The sequence below is a fragment of the Coregonus clupeaformis genome, chromosome 17, assembly GCF_020615455.1.
Source record: "Coregonus clupeaformis isolate EN_2021a chromosome 17, ASM2061545v1, whole genome shotgun sequence".
Classification (NCBI taxonomy): domain Eukaryota; kingdom Metazoa; phylum Chordata; class Actinopteri; order Salmoniformes; family Salmonidae; genus Coregonus; species Coregonus clupeaformis.
Window position 1 is genome coordinate 33,797,625 of NC_059208.1, and position 14,157 is coordinate 33,811,781.

At 43.8% G+C, this 14,157-nt stretch overlaps 1 protein-coding gene across 1 annotated transcript in view; it reads left to right on the forward strand.

Moving 5' to 3' along the window:
- Positions 1 to 14,157, forward strand: part of LOC123492890 (keratin-associated protein 21-1-like) — a 34,696-nt gene that overhangs the window by 15,798 nt on the left and 4,741 nt on the right. The window contains exons 4-5 of the mRNA XM_045226563.1: positions 4,034 to 4,149; positions 4,505 to 4,517. Coding sequence (XP_045082498.1) covers positions 4,034 to 4,149; positions 4,505 to 4,517 — 129 coding nt within the window. The remainder of the gene's footprint in view (positions 1 to 4,033; positions 4,150 to 4,504; positions 4,518 to 14,157) is intronic.

The window sequence follows — 14,157 nt, forward strand, 5'->3', positions numbered from 1 at the left end:
CTCTGTTGGTAGAGCATGGCGCTTGCAACGCCAGGGTTGTGGGTTCGATTCCCACGGGGGGCCAGTATGAAAAAATTTATGCACTCACTAACTGTAAGTCACTCTGGATAAGAGCGTCTGCTAAATGACAAAAAAAAAAAAGAATGGCCGGAGTTGGGACAGAGATTCTGCAGTTTCAGGACTGCTACAAAACTGGACAATGATGATGCAGTCATCCAGGTCAGTTCGCTAATCTATGCGATGGGCAGTGAGGCAGAGAAAATACTCAGCTCATTTAAATTAGCTCAGGAGGAGGATAAAACAAACTTTCACGGAATCTCATTCGCGAGCGGGCATGTTTTTTGCCAAAGAGAGAGAGAAAAGGCAGAAATGTACATCATAGCTCTTTATGAGCTAGCTGAGAACTGTGATTTCGGTGCTAAAAGGGATGAACCTATCCGAGAGTAGTGGGCATCACAGACAAAGAACTCTCTCAAAAGTTACAGTTGATGCCGACATTGACGGTAGCACAGGCTATTCAACAACTGCGGCAGTCTGAGGATGTTGCTAGGCAGATTAGCTTGCAGACTGGGGAGCCGCAGCACAGGCTAGTACATTATGTAGCTAGCAGCAGCTCTGCTAGGACGAGAGAGAGCTACGGGGAGAAAAGGGGCGGCGCTAAAATAAGCCACAATGCAAAGTAATGTGAAAGATGTGGTAAAAGCAGGCATGCTAACCAGGAAAGATGCCCAGCATTCAAAAGCACTTGCAACAACTGTAATAAGAAAGGATATTGGAAACGTGTGTGTAAAAGCAAACCACAATCTGTGAGGGAGATCACAGAAGAGATAGATCAAGTCCATTTTCTGGGCTCAGTTAGCAAGGAGGCTAGGGAGAAAAACTGGACTGTACTGCTCAACATAGGGGACAACCCTACAAGCTTTAAAACAGACACAGGCGCAGACGCAAGCATTATTAGTGAAGAGACTTTTAAGCAACTCTCACCGAGGAGAAAATTGCACCCCGCTGAAGTGCGTCTAAGCAGCCCAGGGAGCGAGTTAAAGTGTCTAGGCCAGTTTCAGGCTAACACTAGCTACAAGGGACAACAGTACAGTTTCCTTGTGTACGTGATACCAGGAGGGAGTGTCAACAATCTGTTTAAACGTGCAACTGCTGCATATATGGGCCTGGTTAAGCGCATAAACGAGGTCAGTGATGTTTTTCGGGTCTTGCGGGAAACTAAAAACTGAACCAGTGAAAATAGTCTTAAAGGAGGAAGGCCAGCCATACGTAGTACATGCAGCCAGGCGAGTACCGCTGCCGCTAAAGTGAAAATGGAGCTAAATCGCATGGAAACCGAGGACATAGCGGTAAAAGTAACCGAGCCGACAGAATGGTGTGCCGCTACATGAGGAGAGCAGCAAGCTGACTACATTCATTACCCCTTTTGGGAGATACCACTTCAAACATCTCCCGTTCGGGATAACCAGTGCCTACGAGAATTTACAAAGGAAAATGAATGAAACTCTGCAAGGGCTCGAGGGTGTGGCTATATACACTACCAGTCAAAAGTTTGGACACACCTACTCATTCAAGGGTTTTTCTTTATTTTTTACTATTTTTTACATTGTAGAATAATAGTGAAGACATCAAAACTATGAAATAACACATATGGAATCATGTAGTAACCAAAAAAGTGTTAAACAAATCAAAATATATTCTATATTTGAGATTCTTCAAATAGACACCCTTTGCCTTGATGACAGCTAAAACACTCTTGGCATTCTCTCAACCAGCTTCATGAGGTAGTCACCTGGAATGCATTTCAATTAACAGGTGTGCCTTCTTAAAAGTTAATTTGTGGAATTTCTTTCCATCTTAATGTGTTTGAGCCAATCAGTTGTGTTGTGACAAGGTAGAGTGGGTATACAGAAGATAGCCCTATTTGGTTAAAGACCAAGTCCATATTATGGCAAGAATAGCTCAAATAAGCAAAGAGAAACGACAGTCCATTAAGATATGAAGGTCAGTCAATACGGAACATTTCAAGAACTTTGAAAGTGCAGTCGCAAAAACCATCAAGCGCTATGATGAAACTGGCTCTCATGACGACCGCCACAGGAATGGAAGACCCAGAGTTACCTCTGCTGCAGAGGATAAGTTCATTAGAATTGCCAGCCTCAGAAATTGCAGCCGAAATAAATGCTTCACGGAGTTCAAGTCACAGACACATCTCAACATCAACTGTTCAGAGGGGACTGTGTGAATCAGGCCTTCATGGTCGAATTGCTGCAAAGAAACCACTACTTAAAGGACACCAATAAGAAGAAGAGATCTGCTTGGGCCAAGAAACACGAGCAATGGACATTATACCGGTGGAAATTTGTCCTTTGGTCTGGAGTCCAAATTGGAGATTTTTGGTTCCAACTGCTGTGCCTTTGTGAGATGCGGTGTGGGTGAACAGATGATCTCCGCATGTGTAGTTCCCACCGTAAAGCATGTGATGTGGAAAATAATCACTATACTTTATTATAGAGAGAAGGATCAGGACAACTGTCACTTCCTTGGAAGAGAATCTGAAACCAAACTGGCCTGACCAGGAAAAGGTCAGACAGGCAAATGCTGCTGCAAACTGGAAGCAGGCGTTTTACTACGACTGCAGGAATGGAGTTAGAAACCTTCCATTACTGAGCCCTGGGGACACAGTGCTCATGAAACTTGATGGACAAAAACACTGGAGGACACCAGCTGTTGTTCAAGGCCCCAGCTCCACCCCATGGTCATACCGGGTGGAAACTGCCCAAGGGGGGCAGTTCAGAAGGAACAGGCGCAATCTACAGCTAGTGACAAACACAACGACACCAGACCAGGTCACAGAGACTGTGCCCATGACCTCTGAGGTGTCTGGTGAGTCAGGGGAGACACAAACGGTTTCTCCTCACAGGGACGTGACTCTTCCACAAACAGGAATAGGAACTAATGCCACAGTCATGTTCATATAATCTCAGACATAAATTACTGCAGTTTAAGACCATCCATAGAACGTACTATATGCCAGTGAAACTGAAAATCATGCACTCAGAAATTGTATTATTCTGCTAGAGGTGTAAAGCACAAAAGGGGACATATTTGCATATGTTGTGGTCTTGTGAAGGCTGGCTGAAAGAGTATGTTCTTTTACCTCAGCATGTCTACAGATTCTCCCTTCTCCCTGTTTTTGTTTGCTTGGAAATGTTGCTACTGGAGACTGTTATCAGAAGAAACTGTGTAACCTAGCATTTATAGTGGCTAATAAATGCATTGCCATGAATTGGAAGGTTGGTTATCCTCCCACAATGTATAGAAGAAATGTCAAGTTATGTACAGTATCACTAGATTTATTTTAAGATTAAGGGTATACAGTGCAACTTTCATAAGGTCTGGTTGGATGCCTTATATGGAATACTGTACAACAAAAGGAGTCTGTATTGAAAACATGCCCACGTCAGGGGAGATACCTATTTAGGCAATCCCTAGCTGCTGGGCTGCTCAGTCCTGGCCCTGGGGGTCTGCTGTACTGCTGGCCTTGGCCTAATACACCTGAAACCAATAATGTATGTTTCACTAAGATCCTAAAGCTGAGTGGGGTGTGTTGGGTTGAGGGACTACAGGGTCGTGGACCCCTAGGGGCTATATTGTGTGCAAGTAAAAATAACTCCACAGTACTATGATATGAATTATATGGAGGGTGTACTGTTTATGTGTGTTAATGTGTAGGTGTATGTGTGTTTTCATTCAACTTTTGTATTCCAAACCTTTCCCCTGAGATATAAAAAAAAAAGATGGAGTGGGTAGCGGTTGTTAACCGTGATGCAATGGATATTGAAGCAAGCATCCCAGATGCTTGCCGTAGTTTTGAAGTAATCGCGAAAAAACAGGCCTTATTTTAGGGCATTTTTCACCCTGCCAGCACCTATTAGTTATATTGAGCACTGGCGTGGCACTAACTCGCCTTCCGATTGTTCTACGTCACAATGGCAGCTTCCCTATTGTTAACCTTGGCGGTGTACGTCAGGTTACGGCTACGGCTACGGCTACGGCTACGGCTACGGCTACGGCTACGGCTACGGCTACGGCTACGGCTACGGCTACGGCTACGGCTACGGCTACGGCTACGGCTATGGCTACTTCGTGAGTGCATGAGCTCACTGTTCGCATGGGTACACGTTGTGGTGACCCACAGTGCTAGAGATAGCTGGTGCATAGCCATCAAGCATTAAACATTTTCTGATCATGGTTAACCATATATTTCTTTCTGAAAAAGGTGTAAAACCTAAACAAAACACATGTCCCTGAAATATTTTTCAAGATGTGGGCGATTTAAACTGCCAGAATAAATTTTTTTATCAAGAAATAACCCTTCTCTGTCACACCCTGATCTGTTTCACCTGTCTTGTGCTTGTCTCCACCCCCCTCCAGGTGTCTCCCATTTTCCCCATTATCCCCTGTTTATTTATGCCTGCGTTTTCTGTTTGTCTGTTGCCAGTTCGTCTTGTCTCGTAAGGCTACCGGCATGTTTTTCCGTACTCCTGTTTTCTCTAGGCCCTGTTTTCTAGTCCTCCCGGTTCTGACCATTTTCTGCCTGCCCTGACCCTGAGCCCGCCTGCCATACCATTCTGCCTGCCCTGACCCCGAGCCTGCCTGCTGTCCTGTACCTATCTGACTCTGACCTGGTTTATGAACTTCTGCCTGCCCTGACCCTGAGCCTGCCTGCCTCCCTGTACCCGTCAGACTCGGAACTGGTTACGAACCTCTGCCTGTCCTTGACCTGCTCTTTGCCTGCCTCCTGTGGTTTAATAAACTACTCTGTGTATTGAACCTTCCGTCTCCTGTGTCTGCATCTGGGTCATATCCTGAGTCGTTTTATTCTCTTTTTTTACGATTTGTTGTAAATTTGATATGCATCAAAATCTGTTCGTTAGTAGGCATCGAATTGAGGGAATGCTGCGCAAGTTCACTGAGTTGCAAACCAAATGGATAGGTCTAGCTCATTGATTTGTAGATCTGACGCAGTTGCTGCCTCATATTATGAGCCTAGCAAGTGTCGCAAAGGAGGTATGTAGTACCTCAGAAGGCCACAGGGAGGAGCAAGAGAGCTATAAACCCTTGCTGTTTTTTGCCTTAAAACCCCTACATTTACATTTACATTTTAGTCATTTAGCAGACGCTCTTATCCAGAGCGATTTACAGTTAGTGAGTGCATATATTTTTCATACTGGCCCCCGTGGGAAAACCTAAACCTAACCCTAGGTGTAACCTAGTTTAACCTTAACCTTACGTATAACCTAGTTTAGCCCTAACCCCTAACCCTAGGTATAACCTAATTTAGCCTTAACCCTAATTCTGGGGGTAGGGTAGCCAAGAACACTATTAGAAACTATTTTAGTAATAATATTATGTTAGTAAATACCATTATATTACTAAATAGCATTTTCATTGTTATAAAAAAAAAAATTGAAACCTATTTAAGCATTTATTTTTTGTTATTAGTTATTTTATTATATTTATTATTGCAAGGCAGAACACTTGATAATCAAGCCACTTTTTTATGTGTTTTGAACTAGTAACCTCTATGTGAAAGTCCAGCAATTGGCATGGGATAGGTGGGGCAGGTTTGAGACTGATCTCAGGAATTAATAAGAAAAATACAATTTATTTCTCAGCTGCCTCATGTGAATTAATAACTTTTAATTGCTAAATATTTCCAATAGATGGCAGCATAAGACCACGATGCATCAGTTATATGCTACAAGCAGCAATGATTTTCTAAAATGGTCACTGATTACTTTAGATTCTTCAAATAGCCACCATTTTCCTTGATGACAGCTTTGCACACTCTTAGCATTCTCTCAACCAGCTTCACCTGGAATGATTTTCCAACAGCCTTGAAGGAGTCCCCACACATGCTGAGCACTTGTTGGCTGCTTTTCCTTCACTCTGCGGTCCGACTCATCCCAAACCATCTCAATTGGGTTGAGGTCGGGGGGATTGTGGAGGCAAGTTCCTCTGATGCAGCAATCCATCACTCTCCTTCTTGGTAAAATAGCCCTTACACAGCCTGGAGGTGTGTTGGGTTATTGTCCTGTTGAAAAACAAATGATAGCCCCACTAAGCCCAACCAGATGGGATGGCATATCGCTGCAGAATGCTGTGGTAGCCATGCTGGTTAAGTGTGCCTTGAATTCTAAATAAATCACAGACAGTTTCACCAGCAAAGCACCCCCACACCATAACACCTCCTCTTCCATGCTTTACAGTGGGAACTACATATGCGGAGGTCGTCCGTTCAACCACACCGCGTCTCACAAAGACACGGCGGTTGGAACCAAAATCTAAAATTTGGACACCAGACCAAAGGACACATTTCCACCGGTCTAGTGTCCATTGCTCGTGTTTCTTGGCCCAAGCAGGTCTCTTCTTATTATTGGTGTCCTTTAGTAGTGGTTTCTTTGCAGCATTTAGACCATGAAGGCCTGATTCACACAGTCCCCTCTGAACAGTTGATGTTGAGATGTGTCTGTTACTTGAACTCTGTGAAACATTTATTTGGGCTGCAATTTCTGAGGGTTAACTCTGGGTCTTCCATTCCTGTGGTGGTTCTCATGTGAGCCAGTTTCATCATAGTGCTTGCACTTGAAGAAAAGTTATTGAAATGTTCCATATTGACTGACCTTTATGTCTTAAAGTAATGATGGACTGTCGTTTCTCTTTGCTTATTTGAGCTGTTCTGGCCATAATATGGACTTGGTCTTTTACCAAATAGGGTAAAAGACCAAGTCCATATTATAAATAAATATATACATAGTCACATTCACTATTGACTTTGGGATATATTAACCAGTTTTCCAAAGACACTATTGTGTTATACAGTTTTAAACAGTTTTTATGTACAGAGGAAGGATACATGAACCTGCTCTCAGAATATCTCTCTCAGACTGAAGAGCAGGCAGACCAACTTTCCAAATAGGAGAGAAGCAGTCAAAACCCACTAGCTGTTCTTTCTAGGAAAAAAAAAAATGGTATGTCTGAAGACCTCTCGTATTGCCAACCTTACTACAATGGCAGCAAATATTTTTATGAATTCGACAACACATAATGAAAGGAAACTTTATTAATATCACACCTTTTTCTGAAGTGAATGGTTTCACCCACTACTCTGCCCGTGAACGGCGGTGTTCTTTGATATCTACATTGAGCGCAGTGCGAGCGAGGTTGATGGAAACTCTAAATGTTTACTTTGTCACACTCACCCCCTCAGAATTCCATCAACCCATACAGACCTTAAATACACATTACTAGGGCGGGGACTTTAAACCTGTTAAAGAATACCTGAAGGGGTAAACCTTAGCCATGAGCTGTCCATAGGACTGTACAAAACATTGTACAAAGGAATAACGTGTCTAACAAGCATTTTCATAGGCGTCAACAAGTCTCTTTACTGGTCTAACAACCCTTCTGTACTTGTACATGTCACACTACCCTCCCTTAAAGGATTCTTAGAGCTTTGTGAATTTACTGTATCGAGGGAGTTGTCCTTAACACTGTCTTTTAGGGGAGATAGCCTGCTGCTTCGGGCCTGTTCACTTGGGCCAACTTCACTGATCCTGGTACTATTCTGGGTGGGCGATTTGCTTGTTTGAACTTGATCACTTGGGACAAAGTCACTGACCCTTATACTGCTCTTGGAGGGTGTTTCTATCTCATCAGCCAAGGGTTCAAGCTATCATCCTCAGAGTGGGAAGGGTCTCCTTCTGGGTCTCTGTCACTAATGCTCGGAAATTCGGGAATGCTCCATGTGACCAGAGTCACTTCTTCTAGATTCCTGCTCATATTCAGCATCTCCCATTGACTCGGTTTCTCCATTACTCTTTTGTCCTATCAACGAGGACCCGGAGGCGTCCATAGCATCATTGAATACTTTTGGACTGACTGCGGAGGATCCAGACTGCAGTTCTCTGGTCATCACTGCCCCCATCCACATCCAGTAGTGGTTTGGTCTCATAGTTCTGGCATCTGCAAAACTCTCCTCTGAAAGGATGGAGGGAACGGTTGTATCCTCTTCAGCCTCTCCAATCGGAAGAAAGTTCACAGGAAGTAAGAAGTTGCGGTGTACAACCTTGCTCTTGTCTGTGGAAGGGTTGACTACTCTGTAGATGTGCAGATCTGGGTTGCTCCAGCTGATGACATAGATGGTAGATTCCCACACATCTGCCAATTTCCGTTTGCCCAGTTCTTTCTGGTTGACTAAGACAACTTTGTCACCGACCTCCAGTGTGCATCCTCTCACCTTCTTAACATATTCTCTTGCCTGCTTCTTCTGTGCCTTTTGATGTGTTCTTCTGTGCGTCACGCACTGCCTCCTGAAGATCTCTTTGAAAGGAGTCTACAAATTCGCTGTAGCCCAAAAACGGTCTCGTCTCTCAGAATACTTCCAAACATAGCATCGACCGGTAGCTGTGGGGTCCACCCAAACATTTAGGAAAATGGGGCGAACCCGGTTGTCTCATGTACGGTACAGTTATATGCAAACGTGAGGCCATTTCTCTTTCGTCCGTGGAGGCAAGGCTCAAATCATATTCCCCAAAGTACGATTCAATCTTTGTTTGCCCATTGTACATTGGGTGATACAGAGTTGTGTGAGATTTCTTCACTCCTGCCAAGTCCATTAGCTCTGATATCAGCTTGCTCTCAAAGTTGTCCCCTTGGTCGCTTAAAAGACGCAGAGGAAAACTGTAAATACAGAAAAAGTTGTTCCACAGTTTCTGGGCAACTTGTTTTGCTGTCTGATTTGTGCAAGGGAAGGCAAGAGCTACTTTGGTAAAATGGTCTGTTACTACTAGTATGTCAATACTCTCTCCATCCTTTCCTTCAGCCGACCAGAAATTGATACAGACCAACTCTAGTGGCGCACTTGTCTTAATCGATTCAAGAGGAGCTCTTGCACATTCTCTGCTGTGACTTGTTGAGTGGTACCATCCCTGACGAATGGTACACGGCTGAGTAAGTTGGCGGGTATGTTCTGTGGACCAGATATGTATTTCAGATCAAAGTCATACGGGGCTAGCTTCGTCACCCACCTCTGCTCGCAGGCATCAAGTTTAGGCTTTGTCAGTATGTGATTGATCTGTCAGGACAGTAAACTGGGCACCCTTTAGCCAGTGACAAAAATATTCACATGCAGCCCATTTCAATGCAAGAAACTCTAGACGATGGGTTGGATATCTTGCTTGGGATTTGTTGAGGGATTTACTAGCAAACGCAATGGGTCTACATTTACTCTCGCCCTCTGGGATCTGGCTCAGAACAGCACCTAGGCCGTAAATTGAAGCATCAGTCGAAAGTATGAAGGGTTTACTGAAGTCTGGGTGCGCTAAAACTACAGCGTTTATCACAGCTGCTTTTAACTCATCAAAGGCAAGTTTACACTCACTCGTCCTGTCTTCAGGTGTCAGCCTCCAGGACGGCCTACTCTGTTAAACAGTACAGTGGCTTGCCGATTTTTGAAAACCCTTTAATAAAGTGGGAGTAACAGTTAATCATTCCGGGAAATGACTGGACCCTCTTCAGTGCAGGGTTTTCCCATCCATATCCATGAGATCAGCGGATGTCATCTCACTGATGGCCGTCACTTTTCCCTCGTCAGTCTGGATCCCATGAGATATCACATGGCCCAAGAATTTCACAGAATGCCTAAGGAAGTGGCACTTCTTTGGGTCAAGCTTCAAGTTGTTGTTTGAGAGTCTACTGAAAACCATCTCCAACCGTTCAGGTGCTTCTTGTTCATTTTTACCAAAGACTGGTAAGTAATCTAGATAGCACAAAAGGGAGAGATAGTTCTGGTCCCCAAAGATTGACATCATCATCCTGGCAAATGTAGCTGGGCTGTTGCAGAGCAACTGAGCCATTCTGTTATATTTGAAAAGGCCCTGGTGTGGTAACGGCTGTGTATTTACGATCCTGTTCATGTATGGGAATATTGTAAAATCCCGATGTCAGATCCATTGTGCTGAAAAGGCAGTTTCCGCCCAATGACGCCAGTGCATCGGCTTGATTTGGTAGGGGATAAGCATCCTTCTCAGTTCTCGTGTTGAGCCATCGGAAATCTGTACAGATTCTGAGTTCAACATTTGGTTTCCAGACAAGAACGAGAGGGGATGCCCACTCACTATTCGATTTCCTGAGAATGTCACGTCCTTCCATTTCTTCCAAGGTTTGATTCAGTTTTTGGAAGTCACATGGAAGTCTGAAAGGCCTTTCATCTTTTGTCTTGCTTCGCCACAGTCCAGTTTCCCTCTGGAAAATTTGCCCTATTTGGTAAAAGACCAAGTCCATATTATGGCAAGAACAGCTCAAATAAGCAAAGAGAAACAACAGTCCATCATTACATTAAGACATGAAGGTCAGTCAATACGGAACATTTCAAGAACTTTGAAAGTTTCTTCAAGTGCAGTCGCAAAAACCATCAAGCGCTATGATGGAACTGGCTCTCATGAGGACCGCCACAGGAATGGAAGACCCAGAGTTACTTCTGCTGCAGAGGATAAGTTCATTAGCGTTACCAGCTGCAGAAATTGCAGCCCAAATAAATACTTCACAGAGTTCAAGTTACAGACACATCTCAACATCAACTGTTCAGAGGAGACTGTGAATCAGGCCTTCATGGTCGAATTGCTGCAAAGAAACCACTACTCAAGGACACCAATAAGAAGAAGAGACTTGCTTGGGCCAAGAAACACGAGCAATGGACATTAGACTGGTGGAAATGTGTCCTTTAGTCTGGAGTTAAATTGGAGATTTTTGGTTCTAACCGCCGTGTCTTTGTGACACACGGTGTGGGTGAACGGATGATCTCCGCATGTGTATTTCCCACCCTAAAGCATGGAGGAGGAGGTGTTATTTTGTGGGGGTGCTTTGCTGGTGACACTGTCTGTGATTTATTTAGAATTCAAGGCACACTTAACCAGCATGGCTACCACAGCATATATTTTGATTTGTTTAACACTTTTTTGGTTACTACGTGATTCCATATGTGTTATTTCATAGTTTTGATGTCTTCACTATTATTCTACAATGTAGAAAATAATAAAAATAAAGAAAAACCCTTGAATGAGTAGGTGTTCTAAAACGTTTTACCGGTAGTGTATACACAGTGCATTTGGAAAGTATTCAGACCACTTTACTTTTTCCACATTTTGTTACGTTATGCCTTATTCGAAAATGGACTATATAAATACAAACCCTCATCAATCGACACACAATACCCCATAATGACAAAGACATTTTATTTTATTTTGTGCAAATGTATTAAAAATAAAAAACAGAAATACCTTATTTACATAAGCATTCAGACCCTTTGCTATGAGACTCGAAATTGAACTCAGGTGCATCCTGTTTCCGTTGATCATCCTATGTTTCTACAACTTGATTGGAGTCCACCTGTGGTAAATTCAATTGATTGGACATGATTTGGAAAGGCACACACCTGATTATATAAGGTCCCACAGTTGACAGTGCATGTCAGAGCAAAAACCAAGCCATGATGTCGAAGGAATTGTCCGTAGAGCTCCGAGACAGGATTGTGTCGAGGCACAGATCTGGGGAAGGGTACAAAACATTTCTGCAGCATTGAAGGTCCCCAAGAACACAGTGGCCTCCATCATTCTTAAATGGAAGAAATTTGGAACCACTAACACTCTTCCTAGAGCTGGCTGCCCGGCCAAACTGAGCAATCGGGGGAGAACGGCCTTGGTCAGGAGGTGACCAACAACCCGATGGTCATTCTGACAGAGCTCCAGAGTTCCTCTGTGGAGATGGGAAAACCTTCTAGAAGGACAACCATCTCTGCAGGACTCCACCAAGCCACTCCTCAGTAAAAGGCAAATGACAGCCCGCTTGGAGTTTGCCAAAAGGCACCTAAAGGACTCTGACCATGAGAAACAAGATTCTCTGGTCTGATGAAACCAAGATTGAACTCTTTGGCCTGAATGCCAAGTGTCACGTCTGGAGGAAACCTGGCACCATCCCTACGGTGAAGCATGGTGGTGGCAGCATCATGCTGTGGGGATGTTTTTCAGCAGCAGGGACTGGGAGACTAGTCAGGATTGAGGGAAAGATGAATGGAGCAAAGTACAGGGAGATCCTTGATGAAAACCTGCTCCAGAGCGCTCAGGACCTCAGACTGGGTTGAAGGTTCACCTCCCAACAGGACAACGACCCTAAGCACACAGCCAAGACAATGCAGGAGTGGCTTTGGGACAAGTCTCTGAATGTCCTTGAGTGGCCCAGCCAGAGCCCAGACTTGAACCCGATCTAACATCTCTGGAGAGACCTGAAAATAGCTGTGCAGCGACACTCCCCATCCAACCTGACAGAGCTTGAGAGGATCTGCAGAGAAGAATGGGAGAAACTCCCCAAATACAGGTGTGCCAAGCTTGTAGCGTAATACCCAAGAAGACTCGAGGATGTAATTGTTGCCAAAGGTGCTTCAACAAAGTACTGAGTAAAGGGTCTGAATACTTTTGTAAATGTGATATTTCACTTTATTACATTTATTTATTTATAAAAACCTGTTTTTGCTTTGTCATTATGGGGTATTTTGTGTAACAAAATGTGGAAAAAGTCAAGGGGTCTGAATACTTTCCGAATGCACTGTATACTGTATGTGTCAAAGATCTGTGGTTAGCTAGGTGCTTATGAAAATTAGCCAGATAACCAACGACGGTAGTTACATGTACAACGCACGTTACCTGCCTTACAAGTAAAAAGAAAACCAGCATAGGCTAGCATAATGACTGTTGTGACCTTTTTATTGACAAGTCTTTAGTGAGCTAGTTAATGTTAGCTCACAGTTTGTGTAGTCATACTTTTAACGTGGTGACATGCTAGCTAGCGTTAGTCCACCAGGGAAGGGATATTTAGCTAGCTAGTTAACGTTAACTCACCGTTCATGTAGTCAGACTTGCTAGCTAACGTTAGGCCAGCACCATGGCAAGGACAGTTGGTTAGCTAGCATGTCACCACTTAGAAAAGTCTGACTACAAGAACGGTGAGCTAATGTTAACTAGCTAGCTAGCTAAACATCACCTGGTGGGCTAGCCAGTTAGGCACCTTGGTTGGCTAGTTAGCTACATTAGCTAAAGTTGAAATGGTTTTGTTCCACAAGTGCATCTGTTGTACATGACTAATCAAATGACCTGTGAAGTCAGTTAGAAATGTCAGCAGGGATGGAAATTAAGCTATTTTTCGACTGGGCTAGTAGACAATGCCACAGATTTAGGACCTGAATGTTACCAGGGCTAGTAGAAATTGTGGTCTGCTGGCCAGTGCCCAAAATCCTTATGTTCCATCTCTACATGTCAGTCCCTTTCAGACGATCCCCCTACCATTGTTGGTCCTCCTCAGTGACCTCACGGCTGAGGGTTTTAACTTTCCTCTTGAGAATTAGAATCATAAGTACAGCCATACATCTATTCACAATACTTCACCTCTTCGGGCAAATAGAACCCTAGACTCTTCAGATCATCTAGTTGAGCATTCCAGATAATTCCTCCATCCCAACAGAAACATCCCATCCACATAGTAGGATTTTAGATGTGCAAATGTTCCGTTGGGAAAGAGAAATGCCCCTGTATTTACCAGAAAAGGTAGCTCATCCACCATGGCAGAAGAGAAGATCCAGACACATCCACCATGGCAGACGATGAACTTCCAGGCCCCTCAGCCGCTGAAGAATGTAGGAGGCTGCTGTTGCACAGTTGCAGAATGTTCTCACTGAGGTGCATCTTGAGGAAACATTAGTCCAGTTGAAGGTATTCAGCATCACAGCTGTGTGATAAAGAACTTAGGATGGAAACAGGACTTCCGGATCGAAGACATGTTCAACATCGTTGTTGAATACTTGGAACATTTTACATTTACATTTTAGTCATTTAGCAGACGCTCTTATCCAGAGCGACTTACAGTTAGTGAGTGCATACATTATTTTTTTACGTTACAAGGACTGCGTTGTCTACTTTGCTTTCAAGATGCTGTCATTTGAGGATCAAGTGTTTATGATACTTATGAAGTTGCGTCACAGCTACACCAACTTGCACCCGGCTCAACTGTTCCATTGTAGTGCCAGTACTGTCAGCAATGTTA